This window comes from Pongo pygmaeus, chromosome 20, assembly GCF_028885625.2.
Source record: "Pongo pygmaeus isolate AG05252 chromosome 20, NHGRI_mPonPyg2-v2.0_pri, whole genome shotgun sequence".
Classification (NCBI taxonomy): domain Eukaryota; kingdom Metazoa; phylum Chordata; class Mammalia; order Primates; family Hominidae; genus Pongo; species Pongo pygmaeus.
Genome location: NC_072393.2, coordinates 42,791,993 through 42,807,197, shown reverse-complemented (window position 1 = coordinate 42,807,197; position 15,205 = coordinate 42,791,993). Strand labels below are relative to the sequence as shown.

Genomic DNA, 15,205 nt, shown 5'->3' with positions numbered 1-15,205 from the left:
CGCGATCTCGGCTCACTGCAACCTCTGCTTCCCAGGTTCAAGCAATTCTCCTGCCTCAGCCTCCCGAGTAGCTGGGACTACAGGCGTGTGCCACCATGCCCGGCTAATTTCTTGTATTTTTAGTAGAGATGGGGTTTCACCATGTCAGCCAGGATGGTCTCGATCTCCTGACCTCGTGATCCGCCCGCCTCAGCCTCCCAAAGTGCTGGGATTACAGGCGTGAGCCACCAAGTCTGGCCAAAATTGATTTTTAAATATGCATAGGTAGCCGGGTGTGGTGTAATCTCACTTGTAATCCCAGCACTTTGGGAGGCCGAGGTGGGTGGATCATGAGGTCAGGAGATCGAGACTATCCTGGCTGACACGGTGAAACCCCGTCTCTACTAAAAATACAAAAAATTAGCCAGGCATGGTGGCAAGCGCCTGTAGTCCCAGCTACTCGGGAGGCTGAGGCAGAAGAATGGCATGAACCTGAGAGGCAGAGCTTGCAGTGAGCCGAGATGGCGCCACTGCACTCCAGCCTGGATGACAGAGTGAGACTCCGTCTCAAAAAAAAAAAAAAAAATCAACCTTAAGCAAGTCCACTGGCCACCATAATCCTTCCACACTGAGAGTCCAGCCTCTGAAACTAACTATGCTTCCTTGCCGCCTCCCACTGGAATGCCTTCCCCCTAATCTCCAACTTACCAAACCGGTCAGGGGCAACTGAGACAGCCCTACTTCTAGGAGGCCTCCCCAACCATTTGAAATCACAGGCATCTGTGCTGTCCCTGCCCTTCATCCACATCACCGAACAATTACTCATGTATGTCTCTTTACTTTTATTTAAACTGCTCCATATGTGTTGTTCACAATTAACTACTTCATGAGTGACTGCGGTAAGGATGGAGCAGAAAGGAATGCTGAGGGAAGACTCCTGTTAGAATGAGGCACTCTTCCAGGACTAGGAATGAACTCAAAGGTAAAATTCAGGTCAGACTATGTTGGGAGCCGAAAAGACCAAAGGGATCGTGACCAACACAGTATTCCACTGGAGGTTATATGATTAAACGGCAAACTGTTTATCATGAATGCACGATACGAGCAAACGCACACTGCGCCTGCCACCAAAAGGTGTGCTGAGAGCCATCACTGCCTGGCGCCGGGCTACTTGAAGTTATCTACAAGGAAATCTAGCGCCTATTGTTCGAAGGATGCAGTCTCGCAATTGCGAACCAAACGGCCAACTGACAATTACCTGACAATCACCCCCCCTTTCTTATTATCTGTTTTACCAATAAATATGGGAGGGTTGTGTAAAGCTCAGGGCCCTTGTCCACTAGAGACAAGGTGCCCCCTACCCCTTCTTCCAAATATACTTTTTTGTCTCTTGTCTTTTATCCCTTTTGTTCAGTCCACCAGGTCCGTGCAGGTTACAAGTGACGCCCTGAACAGCGACAGAATCGGACGCTCTACAAGACTATATCAAACTCCTCCTTGTTCTATGGACTAGGAATGACTTTGCCCAATACCAACAAGGCAGCCTCCAGGACAAGAAAAGGTAATGGGACCCATTCTGTTGACAGCCAAGATGGAATTACAGGCAATTCTCACCTCTTTTTTGGCTCTCAGGAGCCCTGTGGCCATTTTCCTGGTCTCCTGAGTGCTCTTCCTGGAGAAGGGCAAAGTCTCAGAAGACAGATCTGGGGATGTGAAGAAAAATAAGAGTGGCCTAGCTGGAAACACCCTCCCCACGAGGTGAAGCGCAGTCCGCTCCAGAGCCCCACAGTTGGGGTCCGGGATGTCACAGAAATCACCAGGGCAGCCAATTCCCATCCAGTGGGGGGCCAGGATGACCCAGCACCCTCAAGCTCAGCCGCAAGCTCGGGACAGGGAGTGAAGCCCCTTGTCCCCAAGCAACGGAGTGAGGGTTTGTCTCTAACCCCGTGGGCTCGAATGAAAGGAAAATGGCCTGGAGGTGCCCACAGGAGAGCGCCCTAGTTCTGAGACAGCTCTGCGGCTCCCAGCCGGCGTCCCCGTGAGTAACACAGGGACACGCAGAGGGGCATGCTGACTGCCTACAGGGCACTCACGGAACGCGGGTGCAGGCTGCGGATCCTGAAGCCGAAGGTCAGGTAACAAGGTGCAGAGGTGTGGGAAAGACCTTAAGAAGGAGGCCTTCCCGGGTCCCAACCAGCTTAAAGCGCCGGGGCCACCGACCGGAAGTGCTTCTGACGTCAAGGCTACACACTGAAGGATAAGGAGGGGAGCGGAAGTGACCGCAGAGGCCTCTGGGGATTGTAGTTTCGGAGCTGCAAGAGGCGGAGAAGTCGGCTTTGCCCACCACACAGGGTGCCTCGGACACCTGCACGGCGCACACAACCAAGTTTACGAGCCCACTCTTAAGATGCCCAAGTGACGTTGAACAAGTTTCTCTGTAAACCAATGAGATCTGCTGACCGCGAAGGCATCGCGGAACTGCCGAAAGATTCTGGAAAATGTGGTCCCGGTGCTCTGCGGGTGGCCAGTGTGCGCTGACGGACAGACGCTGCTCAGGGAGGGACGATGCTCTGCCGGAACTCCCAGTTTGCAGGCGACAGCGGCCCTTTGTCCCCTAGAGTAGGAGGGTGTACCAGGACAGGGAACCCTAAGGCTATTTTCGGGGAGAGCGGGATTGGTTTGGGGCAAACTCCCGGAATGCAGATGGGGGAGACTGGTCGCGTGTCCCTAGGATTTTAGGGGATGCAGACTGAACTTGGGGTGAACAGCAAAAGATCCCCTGGTGGTGGTGAGGATCCAAAGCTTGATCAGGAAATTCCCGAGGTTTTTATTGGAGGCTGGGGTACAGGTGCGGCTTGGAGGAAACTTCCGGAGGGTGGGGTGGAGGTAGGGCGGTGTTGGAAAGGAGGCATAAGTCTGACCGTTTTGTTCAACAGGGGTGTTTTCTTTTTGCATTGATTTTATTTTTAAAGATATTACATTAAAATATTGTTTATCTTGATTACTGAGTTTTTTTGGTGACCCTTTAAATTCTGTATCCACAGTCCCCAGCATTTACAGAAGTCAGGGCCTGGCTTCTGGGCATCAAGCAGCCAGAAAGTCCTTTAGGAGCTGTCTCTGAATTGTTGAATTGTGAGTGAATGATCTTTTCCTTTCCTGACTTCCTTAATATCCACAATTTCCTCGTAACCATCCCTCCAAAGCCACACCTACAAGGCACCTCCAAGACCTATCATGAAGCAGATATTCAAAGATTATTTGTAAATCTTCACACCCTACCCCCTCCAGAATGTCTTCCAACATCCCTTTGCCTGGAGAAGTAAAAAACAAGGTTTGCATGTTGGGTATCAGCCTCTCCCATTGAGTGGGTGTTTAGGAAGGAGGATCAGCCAAGAGTCCTATTCCAGCCCAGGTAAATGACCTGGCTAAAGATTTAATATCTATAAATGTACAATGCTTGTAACAGAACTCAGTGGCAACCAAAGTCAGGCATGGGGCTGGGCTTTAAGGAGCACAAATGAAAAGGAGGGACTAGAAAACTTAAGAATGATATGGTAGGGGTGGGGGTGGGGGTACAGTGAGGATGTGGGATCCTGAGATAATCCAAATCCCTATGTTTAGATGTAGGTGTACAAAGGGAGTAAAGAGAGACCCAGGCTGATGGGGTATTTGTAATAAATCAAACATAACAGCAGGTCAAGTGATAAGGGGACTCTCAAGTGATAAGGGTCAAGTGATAAACAGTGAAAGGAGCAGAATCAAACTCTACAGAAATTAACAAACATCAACAAGACACCTAGGAAAGCATTTACAGCTGCATTCATTTAAATCAAAGGTGATAGTTACTGAGTGCTGTGTGCCAAGTACAATGATACACTCTCACCTGAGTTACCCTCGTAAATCTGAACCACTTGTTATATCTGTGCTTTAAGGAGTCCTATTTTCCACACTCTTAACTGGCTTGAGATGTGAAAATCCATCTAAATTATAAACGCAGCGGGGGAAAAAAAAGTCTAGTCATGCCCATCAAGGGAACATGTCTAGTTAAAATTAACATAGATAAAAATCAGCAAAAAACAAAAAAGCAAATTGAAAAAATATTCTTCGAAATTAAAAGCCATACAAACCACTGTGTCACTGATGAGTTAAAGAAGAAACTGTCCTGCAAACCAGAAAATACACTGGAAGAAGCAATAGTTAAAATACTTCAGCTCTAAACCTGCAGAATGAGGCTACCTCAGTTCCAAACATATCAGCTTAAAAGCAGTGGCAAAAAGAGCAAGAAGTTGGCCAGGCATGGTGGCTCACGCCTGTAATCCCAGCACTTTGGGAGGCCAAGGTGGGCGGATCACCTGAGGTCGGGAATTCGAGACCAGCCTGGCCAACACTGCGAAACCCCATCTCTATTAAAAATACAAAAATTAGCTGGGCGTGGTGGCCAGTGCCTGTAATCCCAGCTACTTGGGAGGGTGAGGCAGGAGAATCGCTTGAACCCAGGAGGCAGAGGTTGCAGTGAGCCAAGATTGTGCCACTGCACTCCAGCCTTGGCAACAAGAGCGAGACTCTGTCTCAAAAAAAAAAAAAAAAAAGCAAGGAGTTATTAGCTCTATACACTTTATTTTATTTTATTTTTTTTGAGACAGAGTCTCGCTCTGTCGCCCAGGCTGGAGTGCAGTGGTGCCATCTCGGCTCACTGCAAGCTCTGCCTCCCAGGTTCACGCCATTCTCCTGTCTCAGCCTCCCGAGTAGCTCGGACTACGGTGCCTGCCACCTCGCCCAGCTAATTTTTTTGTATTTTTAATAGAGATGGGGTTTCACCATGTTAGCCAGGATGGTCTCGATCTCCTGACCTTGTGATCTGCCCGCCTCAGCCTCCCAAAGTGCTGGGATTACAGGCGTGAGCCACCACGCCCAGCCAAGCTCTATATATATTTATAGAAGAAACTTCTAATTTGAAAAACTCAAAGTTTTAAGTAAAAATGATCACAAAAGGGGAAGAACAGACTTCCAGAATCTTGGGGACAGAAGGTGGTGTGGTGGGAAGAGAGGGAATTACTCTGTCACTAATGAGTCAAAAAAGTTATTAAAGATTAATTTCAAATAAATAAAACTAAAAACCAAGACTTACAGAATGAGACTAAAACCATGGCTGGAGGAAAACTTTTAGCCTGAAAGTAGCCTATGACTTAGAAATTAAGGCAGAAAACGAAGGAGTAAGCAGTTACCCTTCAGGTTAGAAAACCAACAGAATAACAGGAAATGAGAGAGGGAAGAAATAATCAGATGGGGCTGAGATGGGGGCTTATGGGGATGAAGGAGGCAGGAAGAGCACGTTAAGTCTGTGCATAAAGTCACTCCCTAAGGACAGTCCCTGAGAGGAAGGTGGGTGCACAAGGATCAGGCTAGGTGTAAAAGGTGACAGGCAACCCTGGAGGGTACATTCAAGGGTTGACAGTGGCTAAGAAAACAGGAGGGAAAGTCAAGTGTGGAGCCTTTCCTGTCCCTAGCATGGAAAACATCAAGAGCTGATGAGTGAAAAGTGATAAACAGCATTCTCATCACAAAAAAAAAGTCAAGTATTTGAGGTAATGGATAGGATAATTTGACTTAAACATTCCACACTGTACTGAAAAGTCATAACATCATTTTGTACCCCATAAATACATACAATTTAACAGATAGATAAAAATCAGAAAAAAAATTGAAAAAATATTCTTTATTTTTCAAACACATACAATTTATGGAGTACAATCTAATTCATCAATGTATATAATTTTTTTTAATGGTAAGTCAATAAACACAGGAGACAGTCCCTTGAGAGGCAGAGAAGGAAAATGGGCACAATCTGCCCTTACAAAGACACAGCATTTAAATCCACGCATGTGAGAACTCCAGGATTCAAGACTAGGGGTCAAAACACAGCCTGGTTTATCACCTATAGCCACAGGATGGCACCAACACCCACTGCTCCAGCCTGAGCTGGCCAGAGAGAGAGCATCCAGGCAAAGCCGGAACTTCCCAGAAGGCCTGAGACCTGCAGGTACCACACTGAAGTCGACTGAAGAGGAGGGCCTGATGTGAGGGGAAAAAAACCACCGAGGAAACATAATATTTGTGTATTTTTAATAAGATATTTAATACGTGTTCAGGTAGAAGTAGGTACAATGACAGAAAATAAGGTAGAGGAATGTGCTAGACACCACAGATATGTAATGATGGACAATAAATGACATGATGTGGAGAGTTCACCCACACATGCAGATTCATGTGTTCACATAAACCTTTATATGCATGCATCACCCAGTAGAGACAAACTGCACTTACACTGTGAAGTCAACAAGGAGATAAAGTAAAAATCAAATAGTTATGGAGAGAGTCAGTCTCTCCATTTAGTGAGAAACCCTTCAGAAGACGCACACAGCAACTCCCCTCCCTTCTAAATACCATTCATAGCCTGCAGCAGTAGATGGCAAATCACAGCCTGGGCCACCCTTCCCAGAATGTCACAAACATGGACATGCAGACCATAGAATTCACCACATACCCAAGCTGGGTGGTGTGAGGCTCTGAAAGACATACTTCAAATAAGACGGACTAGAAAACTCCGCAAGGGAGCAACAGGGATCGGGGATTCCAGGAGGATCCAAGGGCCTGTGCAAAGACCAAGCAGTGAGCAGACATGTGTGTCAGTGATTCGGTGGCATGAACTCAACACCATCTAATACAGCAGCTCACGTTTCTTTGTGCATCAGACTCACCTGGGAGCTTGTTAAACACACATTGTTGGGTCTCACTCCTAGAGTTTCTGCTTCAGTATTCTGTGGAGCAGCCTGTGAATCTGTATTTCCAGCATGATTTTCAGGTGCTACTGATACTATTGGTCCAAGGACCACACTATGATCTAATTTAACACCAGGTTAGGGGAGGTACTAAGGAGCAAAGAAGCAACAGAAGACTGGACCTGAACCCTGTACGGGCTTCTCTGTAAACTCCTCAAACATAAAAGCCTTCAAGACACTCAAAGAGCATTTACAGGATCATGTCTACAAATATAAGGTACCACACAGGGAGTGCTCCATCAAATAGAGAGAAGAGCCCACTGAGTGTCCCTGCCTTAGTCCGTTTGTGTTGCTATAACAGAATACCACAGACTGGATGATTTATAAGCAAGGGTTCACTTGGTTTACGGTTCTGGACACTGGTAATGTAAGGGGCCTGCATCTGGTGAAGGTCTTGCTGTGCCGTCCTATGCTGGAAGGTGGAAGGGCAAGAGAGTGACCACATGTGAGAGGGAGAAGGGGAAAGACAGAAAGGGAGGAAGCCAACCTGATCCTTTTATCAGGAACCCACCCCCAAGCTATCTAACCCACTCTGCCTTCATCCATTCATGAGGGCAGAGCCTTCATGACCTAATCACCTCTTAAATGTTCCACTGGTCAACACTGTTGCATTAGGGGTTGAGTTTCCAACACATGAACTTCAGGGAACACATTCAAACCACAGCAGTCCTCATGTAAACCTTCCAGAAAATCTGTGTGCCTGGCACTCTGGAATCCCTCTTTTCCACCCTTTCTCTTTTTTTTTTTTTTGAGACAGAGTTTCGCTTTTGTTAACCAGGCTGGAGTGCAATGGTGCGATCTCGGCTCACTGCAATCTCCACCTCCCAGTTCAAGCGATTCTCCTGCCTCAGCCTCCCACATAGCTGGGGTTACACGCATGCGCCACCACACCCGGCTAATTTTGTATTTTTAGTAAAGATAGGGTTTCTCCATGTTGGTCAGGCTGGTCTTGAACTCCTGACCTCAGGTAATCTGCCCGCCTTGGCCTCCCAAAGTGCTGAGATTACAGGCATGAGCCACTGCGCCTGGCCTTTCCACCCCTTCTCACTGAAACTCTTAACATTGTGTTCCCTCATCATTTTCCATTCGAGCATAGGAAAGAACACAATCACTACACCCATTTCTTATGAACCTTTCCGACATTAAAATAATTCTATCACTCACATAGAAATTTGTAAAAATAAATTTTCATTTTTGATATGAACGAATATGTTTTTTTTTTTTTTCTTTTTTGAGGAGGAGTTTTCCTCTGTGGCCCAGGCTGGAGTGAAGTGGTGAGATCTCGGCTCACTGCAACCTCTGCCCCTGGGTTCAAGCGATTCTCTTGCCTCAGCCTCCCAAGTAGCTGGGATTACAGGCCTGCACCACTACACTAATAATTTTGTATTTTTAGTAGAGGCGGGGTTTTGCCATGTTGGCCAGGATGGTCTCGAACCCCTGACCTCAGGTGATCTGCCTGCCTCGGCCTCCCAAAGTGCTGGGACTACAGGTATGAGCCACTACGCCCGCCCCGAATATGAAATTCTGTATTAGTTTAAAGAAATCTCTAAAATATATACAAAATAAAAATAATTACCAAAAATGTTCAATGATACAAAGCAACACACAGTGAGATATTACATCCTAAAATATATAGACCTAAATATGTTATTTAAAAATCAAGCAGAAACATAAGGGGCTCTATACACACCTTTTGAAATAAGCTTTCTGGCCAGGGAAAGCGGCACATGCCTGTAATACCAACATTTTGGGAGGCCAAGGTGGGCGGATCACCTGAGGTCAGGAGTTCAAGACCAGCCTGGCCAAGATGGAGAAACCCTCTCTCTACTAAAAATACAAAAATTAGCTGGACATGGTGGTGGGCACCTGTAATCCCAGCTACTCAAGAGGCTGAGGCAGGGAGAACTGCTTGAACCCGGGCGGCGGACGCTGCAGGGATCCGAGACGTGCAATTGTACTCCAGCCTGGGAGACAGGGCAAGACTTCATCTCAAAAAAAAAATTATAATAAAATAAAGTAAGCTGTCTAGGTTGGGCATGGTGGCCCACCCTTGTAATCCCAGCACTTTGGGAGGCTGAGGCGGGCAGATCACTTGAGGTCAAGAGTTCAAGACCAGGCTAGCCAAAATGGCAAAACTCTGTCTCTACTAAAAAGACAAAAATTAGCCAGGCATGGTGGCGCACATCTGTAATCCCAGCTACTCGTGAGGCTGAGGCAGGAGAATCACTGGAATCTGGAAGGCAGAGTTTGCAGTGAGATGAGATCGCGCCACTGCAATCCAGTCTGGGTGACTCCGTCTCAAAAAAAAAAAAAAAAAAAAAGCTTTCTAGAATGAATTTGAAATTCTTTCAAGAAAGAGGTACTCAAAAAACATGAAAAGTATGTAAGTCACTAATGTATCAAAGAAAACAATCATTCTTGTATTGCAAATAAATACCCAACCAAGACAAAAAGGCATGTCACATGTTATGGGAAAAGACTGAAAAGAGGGTGAGAGGAAAACTGACCCTTGAATGTAAGACCGAAAAAAATCAGGGCAGGATGTTTAGGAATTGGAAATAATTCTCCATATTAAAGGATTACAAGAGACAGAAAGAGAGGAGAGAGGGACACGATAGTCACAGACTGCAGGGGTGTGGGGTAGATGGGAATAAAGGAGGCAGAGAGAGCAGTTGGGATGTACATAAAATCACCCTCCAGAGCTGCGCTGTCCAATAAGGCAGCCACTTGCCACATGTGGCTGCTGAGCACTTGAAAGATGGCTAGTCCAACCTGAGAAATGTTGTAAGTGGAAAACACATTTAAAACAAATTCTGAATACTCAGTATAAAAGAAAGAATGGGCCAGTGTGGCGGCTCACATCTGTAATCCCAGCACTTTGGAAGGCCAAAGCAGGAGGACTGCTTGAGCCAGGAGTTTGAGACTGGTCTGGGCAACATAGCAAGAACTCACCTCTTCAAAAAAAAAAAAAAAAAAAATTAGGCTGAGTGCAGTGGCTCACGCCTGTAATCCCAGCACTTTGGGAGGCCAAGGTGGGTGGATCACTTGAGCTCTGGAGTTCAAGACCAGCCTGGACATGCTGAAACCCTGTCTTAACAAAAAAATACAAAAATTATTTAGGTGTGGTGGCACATGTTTGTGGTCCCAGCTACTTGGGAGGCTGAGGTGGGAGGATCATTTTGGCCCCGGAGATTGAGGCTGCAGTGAGCCGAGATTGTGCCACTGCACTCCAGCCTGGGTGACAGAGTGAGACCCTGCTTTTAAAAAAAAAAATTAGCATGGCATGGTGGTGTGTGCCTGTAGTCCGAACTACTTGGAAGGCTGAGGTAGGAGGATCTCTTGAGCCCAGGAGTTTGAGACTGCAGTGAGCTATGCTGGTGCCACTGCATTCCAGCCTGGGCAACAAAGCCAGACCCTGTCTCAAAAAAAAAAAAGTAAACGATCTCATTAATAATTTTTATTTTGATAAGATGTTGAAGTGATATTTTGGATAATGCTAACATTTTAGGTGAAATAAAACATTAATTTCACCTGTTTCTTTTTAACTTTTCTAAAGTGACTGCTAGAAAATCTAAAATGACGTATGTGTCTGGCATTTTATTTCTATTGGAAACTACTCCTCTAGAGAGAAATGGTCTCTAGGGAGGCAGAAACATGAGAACCACAAGAGAGGTGGATGGAGGGAAGCGATAGACGCATCGGGGGGGTACCTTCAGGTGCTGACAGCGGGAACCCAGGAGATTCGGATGTGGACAGGCCCCCATCTATGCACAGCAGGAGACTAGCATGGCTTGACACTAGGGGTGCTGAGCTGACATACAGAACTATTCAGCTTGATAAACATGTGAAAAACATACCGCTAAGTCACTGACAGTCCACAGAACAAATCATAATAGAAATGAAAAAACAGCTGGGCACAGTGGCTCACGCCTGTAATCCCAGCACTTTGAGAAGCTGAGGTGGGCAGATCACGAGGTCAGGAGATCCAGACCATCCTGGCTAACACGGCGAAAACCCGTTTCTACTAAAAACACAAAAACAAAATTAACCGGGTGTGGTAGCATGAGCCTGTAGTCCCAACTACTCCGGGGGCTGAGGTGGGAGAATGGTGTGAACCCGGAAGGCAGAGCTTGCAGTGAGCAGAGATCGCCACACTACACTCCAGCCTGGGCAACAGAGTGAGACTCCGTCTTAAAAAAAAAAAAAAAAAAAAAAAAAAAAGAGAGAGAGGTTCAATCTTGATGGAAAATATAAAACACTTCTTCATGAACATTAAAGAAAATTCTAACAACCAAAACGTCTGGAATTAGGGTAACTGAAATGGCAGTTTAATCCTCCTGAAGGAATTTTAATTTCTCACTAACAGTACTTTAAAGTTAGGGGTAGAAAATTATTTTTTATAGCGTTTCACAAGCATTAAAGCTAAAAATCCAAAATCATGTTTTTCTCTGACAGGAACTCCTCCTCAAAACAGAAGAAGCCTATAGGACTTTAACCTGGAAACTACTCAGGGAATCTGGAATATTCCTTCCAGGGATATCTGCAGTTGAAACCTGGCAGTAATTTAAAAAAAAAAAACAGACAACTCTTGGGGTATGGTTGGAGCCTGAGGTCTACAGATGGATCATTTTATATGCTGAGGTCTGAACAAGATGATTTTAACCCCTTAAAATGATAGAAACAAAATAAAACAGAATAAATTAGAAGAGAACACAGATGAGTGGTTTAAAGGGCCTACTTGCTGTGCTTCCTCTGGTCTTCAGGTCTCCTCACTGTGGCAGGATCCAGGCGCAGCTCTAGACCCAGAAATGGGAGGGTTCTAGAGTGAGTGGTGATTTCTCTATTATCTGCAGTTAGTAAACGTTCTCCACAGTTTATGCAAAAAGTCACAAAACCACTGCAGATGACAAACACTAGGTAACACATATACTACCTCCCAAATACCTACCCACAAGCTCAACAATTTTAAACTGTTAGGATCATTGGCTCTAATCACCATGACATGAGGTCCCAACCAAACCATCAAGCGCTAAACAGACAGAATGTTTCCGCTCCTAATCCACCGTGTGGAGAAGCACAGAGCTTACCCACTGGGGCGCTGCATCAGAAGAGACGCACACGCACCGGGGTGTGCATTTGAATGCAGCGATCAAACCACCATCCCCACAGCTCCTCTGTTCATGGGCACTGCAGTCTGTGGCCTCATGTCCTTTGGGAGACACAGTGGGAAGGTAACCCACATGCCAGTGACACCATCAAGAAAGAGATACTGCGGCACTTTCCCCTGATTTCTCAGGGGCCTTTTCTCTTTTCCGTTTGGGTTATGTGCAGACTTCCCTACCGTCCACCTGACCACTCTCGTGCCGCCCAAAACCATAGCTTAAGTCATCAGCTAGGCCTTTCTTGGTGTAACTATTGAAAGATGAACCTTACCTGTTCAATCCCTAGAGAGATTTCTTCAAAATCTGGACCTAGAAGAATAAACAAACAAGATTTGCCTGAGTAGGTTTGGCTTCTTCCTTCTTGGGGAAAGCCCTTAAGAAGTATCAGCCCCTTGGCCAGGCACCCACCTGTAATCCCAGCACTCTGGGAGGCCTAGGCAGGCGGATCATCTGAGGTCAGGAGTTCGAGACCAGCCTGGCTAACACGATGAAACCCCGTCTCCACTAAAAATATTTAAAAATTAGCCAGGCGTGGTGGTGGGCACCTGTAATCCCAGCTACTCTGGAGGCTGAGGCAAGAGAATTGCTTGAACCCAGGAGACGGAGACTGCAGTGAGCCAACACAGTGCCACAGAACTCCAGCCTGGGAAACAGAGTGAGACTCTGTTTCAAAAAAAAAAAAAAAGAAATATCAGACTGTTTGACAACAACTCCTTGTGACCCTCCTTTAGGAACACAGTGAAAATCCCCCTGGCTCCACACACTATAGCGCAGGACAGACCCACAGAGAACAAGACCCAAGAGAACCCACCATAATACAAACTCAGGGCGGGGTTTCCACCATCAAATGTTCAAGCTTGCAGTGGGTGGGGGAGGGTGGTGGGTCCTGAGCTCCAGATCTTCGTGGAGGTGGGCATTAGGCTTTGGAGACGTGTAGGCCCAAATTACATCTGTGCAAACTCACACACAATGAAGATTACACCAGATCGGGTGAGATGGTTTAGAAATGACAGAAAGCAGAGGAAGAGGCTGAAAATATGCGCTTCTCTGTAAACTGTGAGGACAGTAAATGCCAGCAACACCCCAGGAAGTGTTTACAGCCGCATTTCTTCAATTAACAGGGCAAAGTTAGAGCAGCAACAACCAGACAAGGGCCAGGCACTTCCCCCGGGACAACCGATGTAAACCTGGAAATCAGCCATCCTGGGCGTCCATTTCATGATGAATCAAATATAGAGAAGTTCACTGATGGGTTCAGCATCAGAAAGCTAATAAATAAAGCCAGAGTCCCAGGCATATACTGAATGCTCATTGACTGAAAATCAACCTCACTGGATAAGCGCAAAGAAACTCACTTTCCACACCCCTTACGGTATCCTCTCTGGTAGGTATCTGCTCTGTAAATTACATACGATGGAAGAAAGAGAAGAAAATGAAAACTCAGGAAAGTAAACACTCTTCTAAATTCATGAATAGTAAAATATGAAAATATCCCTGAGAATCTGAGAATATCCAAAGAAAATGCAAGATAGGAGGGTAAAAAGGCCATTTGGCAAAGCCTACAAAATGAGTCCAAAATACAGTTCACAAGGAAACTTACCTTCCAATGCATCCAAAACAGAATAGCAAAAGAAGCTCCCGATTCCTATTGAGGTGAGAATATCAGCACAAACAGAAGGAAATCAGGCCAGAAAAAAAAAGTTACAGGCCAATTTAAATGAGAAAGTCCTGCCCTAACCAATAAACCAGAGCAAACACTGTGCATTTCAAACACTAGGGGACATGGGTGGGGGTTAGCCTGTTCTGTGCAGGACCGTTCTAACATATGGGAGAGTCTTTGACCCCTCCTCAGAATAATGCCATAAACTACCAAAAACACAATTCATAGAATTTCAAAGGAGACCACTTAGAAATGCAGCTATCAGGATGCTTTAATTTTTCCTGACATATTAATAGGCATGTTGCTGTGGTAGTTTTAAAAAATGGCTCAACATTTCTTGCCACTCCTCCCTTTGAGAGGCAGAATCGATGTCCTGTCTCCCCGATCCTAGGTGGATTTGCTGTGCTACCTCATAAAAGACCACTCAGCATCCACCCTGGAGCCCCGTGCCACCTAAGAATTCTGACTACCCTGATGCTGCCAGGTGAAAGGGGTGGCCTGCCCCTCCACACCTGAGGGTGTTTCTTGTCGGGTGGGACGAGAAACTGAGAAAAGAAAGAGACACAAAGTATAGAGAAAGAAAAGTGGGCCCAGGGGACCAGCGCTCAGCATACAGAGGACCCGTGCCGGCACTGGTCTCTGAGTTCCCTCAGTATTTATTGATCATTATCTCTACCATCTCGGAGAGGGGGATGTGGCAGGACAACAGGGTAATAGTGGGGAGAGGGTCAGCAGGAAAACATGTGAATATCTCTGTGTCATAAACAAGGTTAAGAAAAAGGTGCTGTGCTTTGATGTGCACATACATAAAAATTTCAGTGCATTAAAGAGCAGTTAATCGGGTTTTACACGGAGACATTCCATTGCCCAGGGACAAGCAGGAGACAGATGCCTTCCTCTTATCTCAATTGCAAAGAGGCCTTCCTCTTTTACTAATCCTCCTCAGCACAGACCCTTTACAGGTGTCGGGCTGGGGGAAGGTCAGGTCTTTCCCTTCCCACGGGGCCATATTTCAGACTATCACAAGGGGAGAAACCTTGGACAATACCTGGCTTTCCTAGGCAGAGGTCCCTGCGGTCTTACACAGTGTTTTGTGTCCCTGGGTACTTGAGATTAGGGAATGGTGATGACTTTTAACAAGCATGCTGCCTTCAAGCATTTGTTTAACAAAGCACATCCTGCATAGCCCTAAATCCATTAAACCTTGAGTCGACACAGCACATGTTTCTGTGAGCACAGGGTTGGGGGTAGGGTTACAGATTAACAGCATTTCAAGGCAGAATAATTTTTCTTAGTACAGAACAAAATGGAGTCTCTTATGTCTACTTCTTTCTACACAGACACAGTAACACTCTGATCCCTCTTTCTTTTCCCCACACCAGGCTGTAAGGAAGTCAAGGCCATATGGAAACACTACATGTAGGGACTCAGTCCCAGCTGAGCCCCCTCTTCCAACATCCCAAGCCAGGTATCAGATGTGAAAGAACAAGCCTCCAAATGGTTCCAGACCCCAGCTGTTGAGTCTTCTGTGCTGAGGCCAGACATCATGGAACAGAGACAAGTGG

General features: G+C 46.1%; 1 protein-coding gene across 4 annotated transcripts in view; it reads right to left on the bottom strand.

Moving 5' to 3' along the window:
- ZNF875 (zinc finger protein 875) overlaps positions 1-2,225 on the bottom strand; it is a 30,737-nt gene extending 28,512 nt beyond the window's left edge. For 2 of the 4 annotated variants that reach the window (XM_063657616.1, XM_063657617.1), the window contains exons 1-2: positions 2,073-2,225; positions 1,594-1,682 (exon numbers count right to left, since the gene is read on the bottom strand). In XM_063657616.1, coding sequence (XP_063513686.1) covers positions 1,594-1,626 — 33 coding nt within the window. In that variant the 5' untranslated portion in view covers positions 1,627-1,682; positions 2,073-2,225. Of the gene's footprint in view, positions 1-1,593 lie in introns of all 4 variants that reach the window. The other 2 variants (XM_054462456.2, XM_054462457.2) reach the window with 1 other exon arrangement.
- Positions 2,226-15,205: the final 12,980 nt, after the last annotated feature.